This window comes from Ptiloglossa arizonensis, chromosome 4 (assembly GCF_051014685.1).
Source record: "Ptiloglossa arizonensis isolate GNS036 chromosome 4, iyPtiAriz1_principal, whole genome shotgun sequence".
Classification (NCBI taxonomy): Eukaryota; Metazoa; Arthropoda; class Insecta; order Hymenoptera; family Colletidae; genus Ptiloglossa; species Ptiloglossa arizonensis.
In genome coordinates this window covers 26,244,772-26,257,436 of record NC_135051.1, presented here as the reverse complement: position 1 = coordinate 26,257,436, position 12,665 = coordinate 26,244,772, and the positions used below count along the sequence as shown (strand labels likewise).

At 40.6% G+C, this 12,665-nt stretch overlaps 1 protein-coding gene across 2 annotated transcripts; it reads right to left on the bottom strand.

The window, feature by feature from the left end:
- Positions 1–71: 71 nt before the first annotated feature.
- LOC143145123 (uncharacterized) lies at positions 72–12,630 on the bottom strand. 2 transcript variants are annotated; one of them, XM_076308162.1, is made up of 5 exons: positions 11,838–11,916; positions 8,620–8,868; positions 2,904–3,227; positions 2,249–2,527; positions 72–1,897 (listed from the first exon to the last, which is right to left on the bottom strand). In XM_076308162.1, the coding sequence occupies exons 1-5, from the start codon at positions 11,879–11,881 to the stop codon at positions 1,705–1,707; spliced, it is 1,089 nt and encodes a 362-aa protein (XP_076164277.1). In that variant the 5' UTR covers positions 11,882–11,916; the 3' UTR covers positions 72–1,704. The 2 variants fall into 2 exon arrangements, with proteins under 2 accessions (XP_076164277.1, XP_076164275.1); XM_076308160.1 differs by having other exon boundaries at positions 76–1,897; positions 11,884–12,630.
- Between the last annotated feature and the right edge of the window lie 35 nt (positions 12,631–12,665).

Sequence of the window (12,665 nt, the reverse complement as noted above, 5' to 3'; positions counted from 1 at the left end):
GTCAACAAACTGAGACCAACTCGAACAAAGGTGAAATAAATGTGGTGGTACACATTCATTATTCTCCACAAGAATTTATTATAATTATTCTCATTATACGTGTCATTGTTTATTGAAGATGGTATTACAGTTTTTCTATCATACATATTTACAGCAATAAACCTATTGCCATAACTATTTCCATTTATACAGTTTATATATTTTTATAATTTTAATACATTCCAATTTTAAACCTGTTGTGCACAAATGTTGCACAATATAAGTTCACATTAGTAAGCATAAAAAAGAACCCGATGACACTATGAGAGTTTCGAGTGTTCTAGGTGCGATTTTTCTTCATCATAAAATTTTCTATGCCGATAGTTACAAAAGTCTCAAATCTTCGATCGTTAAAGAAAAAACATGAAAATATTGTTTAATCCAGAAACTTAATGATACGCATTGTTAAACACCGTTCGCTTTTTATTTTTATATATATTTTGAGATATCGACTTCTTCTACAAGACTTTTACACATCCCAATAGCACACCTCATTCATACATAAATACAAACATACCGAATACATACACAAAGTACAGATAACACGAAAGAAATTTTTTTAGCGAAAGTATATCATTGACTCGTACGATTCTAGAGAAAGGATCGACTCGTTTTCCATTTTAACAGTCACCTTCGGTGACAATTCGATCAAACTACTTCTTAATATTGATTTTCTTCTAGTTTTCCCACGCATGGAAAATTACTCTACTTGATATGTATAGTTTCATTATGTTTTATCTACAGAATAATTTATTTGGCATCTTTTAGGACAATAACGACTATATACTGCAAGGAGTTATAAAAAAATGTCCCTGAATGATATTCATCACACGAAACGATTCCGTCTTTTCGCTCATAAAATCCATTTCCATGATCTTAGTGCTACCAGTCATTGGTTTACACGATATGAAAACGTAACCAACAGTGAAATAATTTTTCAAAAATTCTGATCGTTAAATTTGAATTCCATCCAGGGCCATTCTCTTCGACTCTCCAGTATAGTTAGAGCATATAGATAGTAGAAATTATACCCTGTCTATTTCGAACAGTTTCGTCGACGAATTCGCTTATTTATAATTACTGTCGCGTTTCATTGTCGCACCGTAACGAAAAGAAAATCGAAGATGTCCAATTTGTTAAATATTCGAAAAACAGAAACGGAACAGCGAGTTATTAATTACCATCGATAGAAATCAATACGACTTATATTTTTGTTCCTCCGGGGCTACACGTAAATCCCATTAACACATGTATATATATATATATATATACATTCGTACTTCAGTGAAACGAAGAGCGACGAAACCGCGAATGACTATTTAAACGGCTCTCATTACAATCGAGGCCCAATCTGAAAATCTATAAAAACTCTCGCAACATCCCCTAAAAATCCAATCACTTCTCCTATTAGGATCGCTATGTATTGTCATTCGTGAAATCAGACGGTGATCATTTGACAAGAAGTTGATCGTTCTCTTCTTCGATCTCTCCCATTGGGCACGGTCCCCATCGGACGTCGATAAATACTCGATAAAATATTACATCCCTGAGAATTGGTATTGACATCTCTAGAAGAAGAATATTCGAATGTCTCTCTCTCTCTTTCTCTCTCTTTTCCTCTCTCTTTCTTTCTGTACCCCTTGCCCCGAGTCTTCGCGTTAAGGATTAATAAGGAACATTGTCGCGAACGTGGCCTTGCTTTCGGTACTCGTGACGTTGGCATTTGCCCATCCAGGACCATTTCGAGCAGACCTTCTGCGGTTTCAGAACGAAACATTTCGTACGTAGGACGTCGAAGAAGATCTTCCCGATGAAATTGGCGGACGCCGTTCCCGCCATCTTCAGGCACGTACGGAAACTGCAACGATCAAACAAGATTCCACGATCATTCTACGGTATGGAAATCCGAGAGGGAGAAAACAGGGATCGTCCATAACTTGGTAAGTACGAATGATTCTCAATGAAACTCTTCCTGAGTGAGTGTCGAGATTAAAAATTAAAAAACAAATATACATCTTCGGACGGTTCCTGTTTTCTCTCCCTCCTTACTTTCTCAATTTCTACTAGCTCAATTCTCAATTTCTCGAGTATCGGTAACGACCGATAGGTGATGACGTTGAGATTAAAAACTGCAAGAATATAATACATCCTTGGACATTCCCTGTTATCCACCTACAAGTTCCTCAATTTCTAGTTCGGACAACTGTACCGTTCGTCGCAGGCACAGTGCATCATGCTCGAGATGCCCCAATTGAAGATGCCGTAACGCGTCTCGAACGCTGGCACGAAGAACGGGCACGCGGTGTCGTGTCTACGGCAACAAGCGTCCGCTGTCCCGAAGCCGCCCAAATTCGTGTATTTGGTCGCACGATGACCGCGCCCGCACCATTGTGTACCAGGGATCATCAGCAGGTCCCTCCGTGACCGACTCTTGCCCCTTCTCTGTTTCCGACTGGTGTTCGTCGCGTTCAGAAATTTCGCGTACTTCCTGGAAACGTTGAACGAATTTTCATTACGGTTCAGGATTTCGTGTTTACGTACGAATTTAAACAATTTTCGAAGAAATTTTATATCAAATTTGTCAGATAATTTTATGTTAAATTTGTCAGATAATTTTATGTTAAATTTGTCAGATAATTTTGTATCAAATTCATCAGATAATTTTAGGTTAAATTTGTCAGATAATTTTGTATCAAATTTGTCAGATAATCTTATATGAAATTTGTCAGTGAATTCTTTCGTTGGTCGTCTCGCGCGAAAGCAGGTCAACGATCGTGGGATGTAAACATTGCGCGGGTCAAAATTGACCCGAGCGAGGTTTAACGACGATTGACGACGATTCACGAGTTCGATGAGGACGGTACCTGCGACGATGCTGGGCGATTACTTGATTCCTCGCTCTTGTCCTCACGTGGGCGCACCGATGACGCAACTCGGATGCGGACGTGAGCCAGGAGAGGTCCCGCGGGATCCTCGGCGCGTCCTTCTCGTTGTCGTCCACCTCGAACACCTCGATCGACGCCTGGACATCGTAATCGTCGGTGTGGGCGCTCGACGAGCACGATCTCTCGTCCCCGTCGGTGAGTTTCTCGTCGACGCAGTCGGTCAGCGTGCCGCCCTCGTATATCAAATGCAACTTTCTGCCGATCTCCTGTAGCCAGACTTGCCTCAGTGCTACGTCCGTATCTCTGCCAAGAGGGCACGTGTTAATAAAAAAAAATATAGAATCTAAGCGACGTTCTCTCATACGCTCTCAAACGAACCGTTCGAACGCGTTGCGTCATGTCGCGAATTCGAAGAAATTCAGCGAGTGGAGGGGATACACGAGAATGTTTAAAAAATACTTTAACACGTGGAATTTATTTTCACTAACGGAACAACATCGATCGATCGCTCGAGGCTGCTACGAATCGTCCCCCCCCCCCCCGGCTCTTTTTACTGCGATTATTATAATTTTCTTTCATGCTTCTTCGAAACGATAATTAGAATTTTTTCATATAAATAACACGAATATCGATCCTGGATGACGATTGTAATGTTTTTATACACACAATAGTTTCATTTCGAGGGACAAGGAGTCGGTGCGCGCACCAAGGGCCGAGAGAGGGGGTAGCCGAGTGGTGGGGGCTAGCGTCCTTGAGCGGCCAATTGATCTGGCCCCGACCGTAATACACAAGAACGTGTATTCGCGCGTGACGACATCGGTGCATCTCTTCCGTTCATCGCGCGTACTCAACAGCCAGGAGTTCGATGGAAGAGGAAAGCACCGATCGTAAAAGTTTAACGCGAAACTTCGATCCACGTTCTATCGAGAATCAAAGGGTGCTATTATTCGCGAACCGGCTACGAAAGTCGTCGAGATCGCGTAAAACAAGGGGAACGAGTCGAGAGTACGTTGGAAGGGGGGTGATGGTCGAATCGTAAAAAAAAAAGAAATCTGAAACGGTGACGCGTGAATAATTCGCAGTAACCATCGCGCGTGCATATTCACGGTAGATTGGGTGCGCACGCGTTACCGGACGATGCGACTTCGCGATTAACGTGCACCTATGATTGATGCTACACCCCGCCTTATTTTTTCGGCTGGCTCGATAAGTATCTTCCCAAGGCGTCGTTAAATTCGTTACGCGGGCCCTCGAGCTCGCTCGATAACGTATCATCGACCCGTTCATCGAAAATCGAGTCCTCGTTGAAAAGAGGAACGATTCGAAGACACGGAGACAGAGTTAGCGATGCAGTTGCACCGAACCGAAGAACATGGAATATTATCATCGGATTCATTGTGTTTAATTCAATTTAAGAGTGCAAATATTTGGAAAAGTTTCGATCATTTTTCAAGATATATATCGAAGATTATCATCAGATTCGTTGTGTGTTTAATTCAATCTAAGAGTGCAAATATTTCGGAAAGTTTCGATCATTTTTCAAGATAGATATCGAAGATTATCATTAGATTTGTTGTGCGTTTAATTCAATTTAAGGGTGCAAATATTTGATAAGTTTTGATCATTTTTCAAGATAGATATCGAAGAAAGGAAGTATACAAACTTTTGTTCTTGGTTTAAGAAGTATGGTCACCGTTTAATAGTAGATAGTACGATGGAAGGATGCAAATGGGCCAGTAAAGTGCACATTTAATTTCTTTTGTCCTTTTTCTGAGAATCCATTAAAAAATGGACTTAGAGAAAAGACAGCCATGTACGACTTTGAAGTCTAAAAGAAACCTATTGGTTTGTTCGGAAAGTGATTTCGTTTTCCAAAATGGAGAATATATAATTTAATAAAAATTAAAACGTTTTTAGGTCGTTCGGAAAGTCACTTCGTTTCTTCTGGTGAAAATGAAAGACGATTCCTTTAGAGCGTATAAACATTGCATTAAATTACATATTCCCCAATTTGGAAAACGAAATCACTTTCCAAACAACCCAATAGAAGAGAAACGACCTTGGTGAACCATAACTATGCCTGTTTTCTACGTATCCCAGTGTATAGTTTCCTCGGATACGAAACGAGGAAAGACGTTTCGGTGTTTCCATTTAAATGGTCCCACCCAGTGTACCGTTTCTCGGTACCCAAACGGTTAACGTCGGGTTCTGCTTCGAGTGGTACAACGAAATTCATCGAGGCACAGAGAGAGAGATCTCATTCCGATACAGGAGCAAGTTGCGTCTTTTCACGATCAAAAATTGATCGTGCCGGTCGGTGCACGGGAATCATGAGAACAAGCGGGACGTGCTTTTCTCGTTACAGGAAAAGAGCTTTCCCCCGATTTAAGTGCAAGGCGACGTTTCGCGGTCGTGGAATTCCCTGGTATCCTCGTGAGAGCATCAGCAGATGAGTTACAACCGTTGGTCCTCGGGCCAGTGTCCTGAAGGACACGGCGCGTTCCTGCTCGACGTAATCCTTGCTTACTTAACTTGCCGCTTTTCGGCTTAGGGCCTCGGTTGGCTTAGCGGCCACCGTCCACGCCCGAACGCGATAAATTGCTTTTCGATCCCGAGAAACGTTTCGAGAAACTCGAAAATTACAAAAATCCGCGACGATCGTCTTATCGTTCCACGATTGAAATTATCGTACGGTGATTTCTCCAGTTACGAACGTTCGACGAGAAAATTTCGTGGAAAAATTCGAGAGATGTAGTTTTATAGTAAAAGTTGAAAAACAAAATGGTTCTACTCTTTTGGCGATTTGATACGTATCTGATCGAAATGTACTTTTATAGTAAAACTATAAAACTACAAAAATTGTTCTAATCTTTTGACGATTTATCCATAACTGATAAACACATTGTCGCTGTAATGTATATATGTGGTCCTAATAATGGTAATCCTGAACGTTGCAAATCGTATCAAATCCGAGAAACGTATGAAGAAACTCGAAATTTCAAAAATTTATAACAATAGTGTTATCGTTCCTCGATTGAAATTATTGTACGGTGATTTCTCGAGTTACGTACGTTCGACGAGAAAATTTCATGGAAAAATTCGAGAGATGTATTTTTATAATAAAATTATGAAAAAAAAAAATTGTTCTACCCTTTTGGTGATTTATCCATCAGCGATAGATAAATATACACGTGTCCCTAACGATTGTGGTCCTGAAAGTTGCAAATTGAATCAAATTCGAGAAACGTATGAAGAAACTTGAAATTTCCAAAATTTATAACAATAATGTTATCGTTCCTCGATTAAAATTATCGTACGATGATTTCTCGAGTTACGATCGTTCGACGAAAAAATTTCGTGGAAAAATTCAAGAAAAGTATTTTTACCAGTTTGTTCGATAAGTGTTATCCTTTTATCCATTGTAAAAGAAACACTATGACACTTCAACGTTTAAACAACAGTAAATATACGATTCGACAGATCCACATGAAACTTCACACATGTTCGTCAAACTCCAAAAAACCATCTCCAAAAAAATACAACGAACCTAATAGCTCCACTTCTTATCTCTCGATGAAACTTACCAAGTAACCTATTATAGTCAAACAATAAAAAAAAAAAAAAATAATTCTACCCTTTTGGCGATCTATTCATAACCAATAAACAAGTATACATGTGCCCTTAACAACAGTGATCTTGAACGTTGCAAAATCGAATCGAGAACCCGGTACCTCTTGTTGAATGTGCAAAATATTCCCTCCCTTTGGAGTGATCGCGGAAGCGGTTGGTTTTCGCCTTTTCTTTCTTTTTTTTCTTTTTTCGTTATCGTTCTCGAAAGGAATAAGGCGAGCGACTCGATTTAGCGAGCGTTCGTGGTTAATTCTATGAAGCTTCGCGCCGGTTGACAAGTACGTGCACGGGCCGGTATCAGCATGGACACGTTCTTCTGAACGATGACGCTTGAAAGAGGTAAACCGATGCTAAATACGCGCGTAACAGCCACACCGTCTCGTATTGGCAACGGTGAAAGGCAAGCATTGTTTTCCTGCGCGTTAACGGCAGCGTCCTCGTCGAGCTCTCGCGTAGGGTCGGGCGGAGAGATTTGCCTCTGCTCGAGAAAATGTTATTCCAACAAAGAGGATAGGGCCACGTTGCCGCTACCAAAGAAAAAACACCGGACGAGAGACACACCAAGGATCCCACTGTCCGGTTATGGTAACGTTACTGTTCCCCGGGACGATAAAGAAATCCATTATCGATCTTACGTACCCCAGAACGGGAATTACCGATCGAGTCCGAGATATCAATGGTAATTAATTACGAATCGGGAGGATTTCTCGAATTAATCTCCCTGGGTGTACAGTTTCGATGGTGGATGTACGTTTAAGATACAGTTGGAGCATTGTGGAAGATTCTTGTGGTCGATAATGATCGAGATTTCTGATCGTAACAATTTGCTAGGAAGTTAATGGTAGAACGTGTGACAATGATTTCGATTAACTGTACGCAGTTAGTTACGATGAGAAGGTATGTACCAGACGATCCGAAAGATACGAGTTGGTTGAGTATTGAAAGTATTTCGAATTTTTCCACTATTATAAACAGGTGCAGCGGTGTTCCACAGGTGCGACAAGGATGTACGTCGGGTCGGAGTAACGCAGGGGCCTCGAGAAAACGGACGATCAGTAAAATAAGGTTCAGGGTCGCCCATGGATCGTTTTTAAGTGTTCTAGGTGTACACGAAATATTTATAACTACTGTCCATCGACGAGGATCACCGTTTACACCCCCACTACGGTCCATAGGCTCCTCCCCTATCATCGTGCACAGCGTTGCTATTGGAGAAGGACGGTGAGCTCGACGTAGCGATGTTGCGCGCAATGGTGGGGGAACTGTACACTGGAGTGGGGATGTAAACATTCGCGTTGGCCTTTTTCTCACGGACGAACAGTATATTATCGAGAAATGCTCGTGAATTTTTTTTCAACGTACTCGACATTTTAATACAACGTCGAAGAACGATCGAATCGACGGCGACGAACAAGCTCAAGGATTCGATAATTTTGTTAAAAACGAATGTTTCAAAATTAGACACGATTGGACGCTCGATAATTTTACGGATAACCTCCTGTGTCCGTTCGTAGTGATAATTTTTACGGTTTCGATATGTTTTCTTTTTTGTTTTATTTAAAGCATTACGAAAATGTTTTTACGAATTCTTACGATTTTGATATGTTCTTTTTTTTTCGTTTAGAGCATCACGAAAATGTTTATACGAATTTTTACAATTTCGATATTTTCTTTTTTCTTTTTATTTGTTTAAAGCATCACGAATATGCTTTTACGAATTCTTACGATTTCGATATGTTCTTTTTTCTTTTTTTTTTGTTTAGAGCATCACGAAAATGTTTATACGAATTTCTATAATTTCGATATGTTTTCCTTTCTTTTTTTTTGTTTAAAGCACCACGAAAATGTTTTTACGAATTTTTACGATTTCGATATGTTCTTTTTTCTTTTTTTTTTTTGTTTAAAGCATTACGAAAATGCTTTTACGAATTCTTACGATTTCGATATGTTTTCCTTTCTTTTTTTTTTTGTTTATAGCATTACGAAAATGTTTTTACGAATTCTTACGATTTCGATATGTTTTTTTTTTCTGTTTGTGTAAAGTACCACAAAAATGACTGTTTACCCCCAATTGACGACTGTCTCTTTGGCACATATCCCGTGCCAGCGCACGACTCGTTCGAGTTCGCCGTCCTGGAGGATCCTGGTGACCGAAATACCGTGGCCGTGATTGGTCCTGGTGAATTCGAACGAGCTGTTCTTGTAAGGCAGGACGTTCGATTCCTGATGAAGAGCTCCGGCGTCCGACAGCACCAAGAGCAGACCCAATGCCAGCAGCATCGGACACCGGATCCAAACGATTCGCCTTCCTTCCCTGGACACAATATTTATTACCTCGTAAAGCTATCTGTTTTGACGCTGGATAACAAATTGAATTTTACTTTTACGTTTCCCTTTAACCCGACAACGGGACTCCCGTGAACGTTTCAAGTTACATCTGCTTAAAATTATAATCGGGTAGATCTTTTCGACGTCTCGAGAAAAAACGGTTTGTTTTCGTACGGGAACAAGTGTTACAGACCAGATCGGAGATTCTACGAAACTTTTAAATATTCTAATATCTAATATCGATTATATTAATCTAGTATCGATTGTACGAATCTAATATCGATTGTATTAATCTAGTATCGATTATACGAATATAATGTCGATTATATTAATCTAGTATCGATTATACGAATCTAATATCGATTGTATTAGTCTAGTATCGATTATACGAATCTAATATCGATTATATTAATCTAGTATCGATTGTACGAATCTAATATCGATTATATAAAAAAAAAAAAAGTTGAAAGCGAACAGTACGATTCGTTCGAAAGGAAATGTTACTTAAAATTATAATCGGGTAGCTTTTTTTTCGAAGTCTCGATAAAAAAAAGTTGGTTTTCATAGTAGAACAAGTATTACAGTCGGAGATTCTACGAAACTTTTCAAATTCGAATCTAATATCGATTATATATATAAAAAAAAATTGAAAGGGAACAGTAGGATTCGTTCGAAAGAAACTACGAGTACTTTCGCCATTATTGCATTGATATTCGTTCGAAGATGTACGTATAGACGGAAAAGTTTCAACTTTTAGCTTAGATTGGTAAATACATTCGAGTCGATACACCTGGTAACGTATCGAATGAAATTGTCTTTTCACGTTGGATAACAAATTAAATTCCACTCCTACTCTCTCCAATGAGAACACGAAGGGGCCTCGAGTTACAACTCAGCTCGAATTTCCCTGTCTTCGATGTTTCTTTCCTGAAATTATTTTACGATTACACCGCTCGCCGATGAATTCCTGCGAGAAAGTTCGCACGAGAGCAACACACTCGGTATGTATTAGGCTCTTCGGAAAGTCACTTCTTGTTTTCCAAAACGGAGAATATACAATTTAGTAAAGTGTTTATACGCTCCAAAAAAATCTTGTTTAAATAACTACACGAATTCGAAGTAAAAAACGCTAAGAAATTTTCCAATAGTACACTTCTACCCTTTACATAGATACAAAAGTACTATTAGGTTGTTCGGAAAGTCATTTTCTAAAATGGAGAATATACAATTTAGTAAAATGTGTATATGCTCTAAAAAAAATTGTGTTTAAATAACTACACGAATTCGAAGTAAAAAACGCTAAGAAATTTTCCAATAGTACCCTTCTACCCTTTACATAGATACAAAAGTACTATTAGGTTGTTCGGAAAGTCATTTTCTAAAATGGAGAATATACAATTTAGTAAAATGTGTATATGCTCTAAAAAAAATTGTGTTTAAATAACTACACGAATTCGAAGTAAAAAACGCTAAGAAATTTTCCAATAGTACACTTCTACCCTTTACATAGATACAAAAGTACTATTAGGTTGTTCGGAAAGTCATTTTCTAAAATGGAGAATATACAATTTAGTAAAACGTCTATACGCTCTAAAAAAATCGTCTTTCATTTACACCAAAAAAAAAAACAAAATGACTTTCGTTAAACAACCCAATATTTTATTTTCAGATCGACTTTCGAATTACAATTTCAAACGATCGGAAACTACCGGTTATTATTTTCCACGATCGTTGTTGCTTCCAAAATGAAAATTTTCGCTCGTTAAACAAATTTTTGTCAATTTAGTAACTTTCGTTGAAAATTGATCGGGAACGGTGCAACTCGAGGTATCAGTATCCCGTATTTTGTTACGATTTAAAGAAATTAAAGCGACGTGGCTTCGACAAGCTCGGAACGCCGATACCATCCGCGATCCCATCGTTTTCTTTTCGTCGTTTCACGGAGGACTGTTTGGCACTTGGCCATCGGACGGTTAATCATCTTCTTTTCATCGGGAAGATAAAAAGAAGCCGCGCCTCCGTAACCGGGCTCTTACGTAATTAGCGCGTATGATATCCGCAGAGCGGTACGTTTGCAAAAATTTATTCATTACTTTCTCCGGCGATCATCTCTTAGGTTATGGTCGACCGATTCGTGGTGAAACGTATCGAACGAATCCACGAAAGAACGTTCAAGGTCCCCGGATCCTTCGATCCTCGAGTTTTCGAAAATTCCAACTGTGATTTATTTATTTTTCTTTTCATTAATTCTCGCGTCGTTGGAAATTCGCGACGTTCGCTCCGTAACGCGTGCAGCGCGCGAATAATTACGCTGACGATGGAACTGAACCGATTGGAAACCGAGAAACGAGATCGTGGAACGATTCCTGGATCTTGTTACGATTTCATTTAATTTTTTGTTTTTTTTTTTTTTTTTTTTTAAGAACATCGAACAAAGTCAACGTAAAAGTTCGCCGGCGGATACTCGCGAGATAACGTCGAAAGAAATCGCGACGAGTCGTTTTAATCGCAGTGTCATAATTCCGTGCATCTCGTCGCGGGGAACGTTATCGCGTCGGAGTCGAGTTGCGACTGGCGTCAGATTAATTTATATCGTTTTTTAATTTCGGATCTCGAACCGTCGTATTCGTTTCTCGCGAATTTGATCGTACTTTCCAGTGTGTTGTTCGCTGGGACGAGATCTGAGGCTGGATAATATTTAATCGTGAATATTCTTCTTTTTAAAAATTTTTTCGAGATGGTTTTCACGAGAGTAAAATATTGGGTTGTACGGGATGCGATTTCGTTTTCCAAAAATGGGGAATGTATAATTGAATGAAATGTTTGTAAAAAAATCGTGTTTCATTTTCATCAAAAAAAGGAGAGAAATGAAACGACTTTCCGAACAATCTAAAAGCATTCGTGTATTCACTCTGTGTATTCGTAATTTCGAAAGTATCGAGAATTCGAAAGTACCGTACACTCCGTTCAAGCGTAAGGTCCGCGACGTCGTTGACCATACCTTCGTGACACCCTCATCTGCATCTCATCCGCGAGCGAAAGATTCAAAAGTGTCCCCGGGGCGCGTCGGTTCAAGCTCTTCCATAAATCGCGCACCTCCGTGAACCGCGTTGGACTCGTACGGCGAACGTGCATTCGTTCATCTTCGGGGTATCGACGGTCCCGGCTTCGCGATCGCGGTGACGAATCGAGGAACGTCGCTCCACGGTGTGGTGGGAAGGGGAGTGGGGGAAAGAAATCGCTCACTCGGTGTTTCGTTCGATCGACGAGCACGATTTTCCTCCCGCGAGAACTGGCCTCGTTTAAAAAAAAAAAATCTTCCTTCAACTGGCGTGGCGCGCGCGTAACACTGATCCGTGCAGATAAGATAAGTCACCGGTTCGTGTACGAACTCTCACGGCGTGCGAGATTTCGCGAAAATCGTTGCGAGGTGTGTGCGTACCGGTCCACGTGGCCGAACGGAAGCGTATCTCGCGCCCTTTTCACCTGTGCGTAGCTCGCGTGCACTCTCGTCGTCCTCCTGCGTGCGGGACAGCTCGCGGAGGCAATCGGCCGTAGTGACTGGCGCGCTACGCTCGCGACTCTCCCTTAAATACCGGCGAGAGGTTCTGGTGGTTGTCCAGTTCACCTACACGATCGCCTATTCCGTCACTCGCGTCTCCCCCTCTATATATCTCTCTCGGTCTGTGGCGCGCGCTCTTCCCTCGTCGCTGCGTTTCCCATCCGCAACCCCACCACGGCTCGGACACCAACCGAAGTCTCTGACTCCCCCTCCCTCCCACC

Coding starts and splice junctions, on each gene's coding strand:
- LOC143145123 (XM_076308160.1), bottom strand. CDS start 12,017: ATGCACGTTCGCCGTACGAGTCCAACGCGGTTCACGGAGGTGCGCGAT. Junction 8,869..11,883: donor CAGATGAGGGTGTCACGAAG/GTATGGTCAACG, acceptor TATTGTGTCCAG/GGAAGGAAGGCGAATCGTTT. Junction 3,228..8,619: donor GAGACAGTCGTCAATTGGGG/GTAAACAGTCAT, acceptor CCCTCTTGGCAG/AGATACGGACGTAGCACTGA.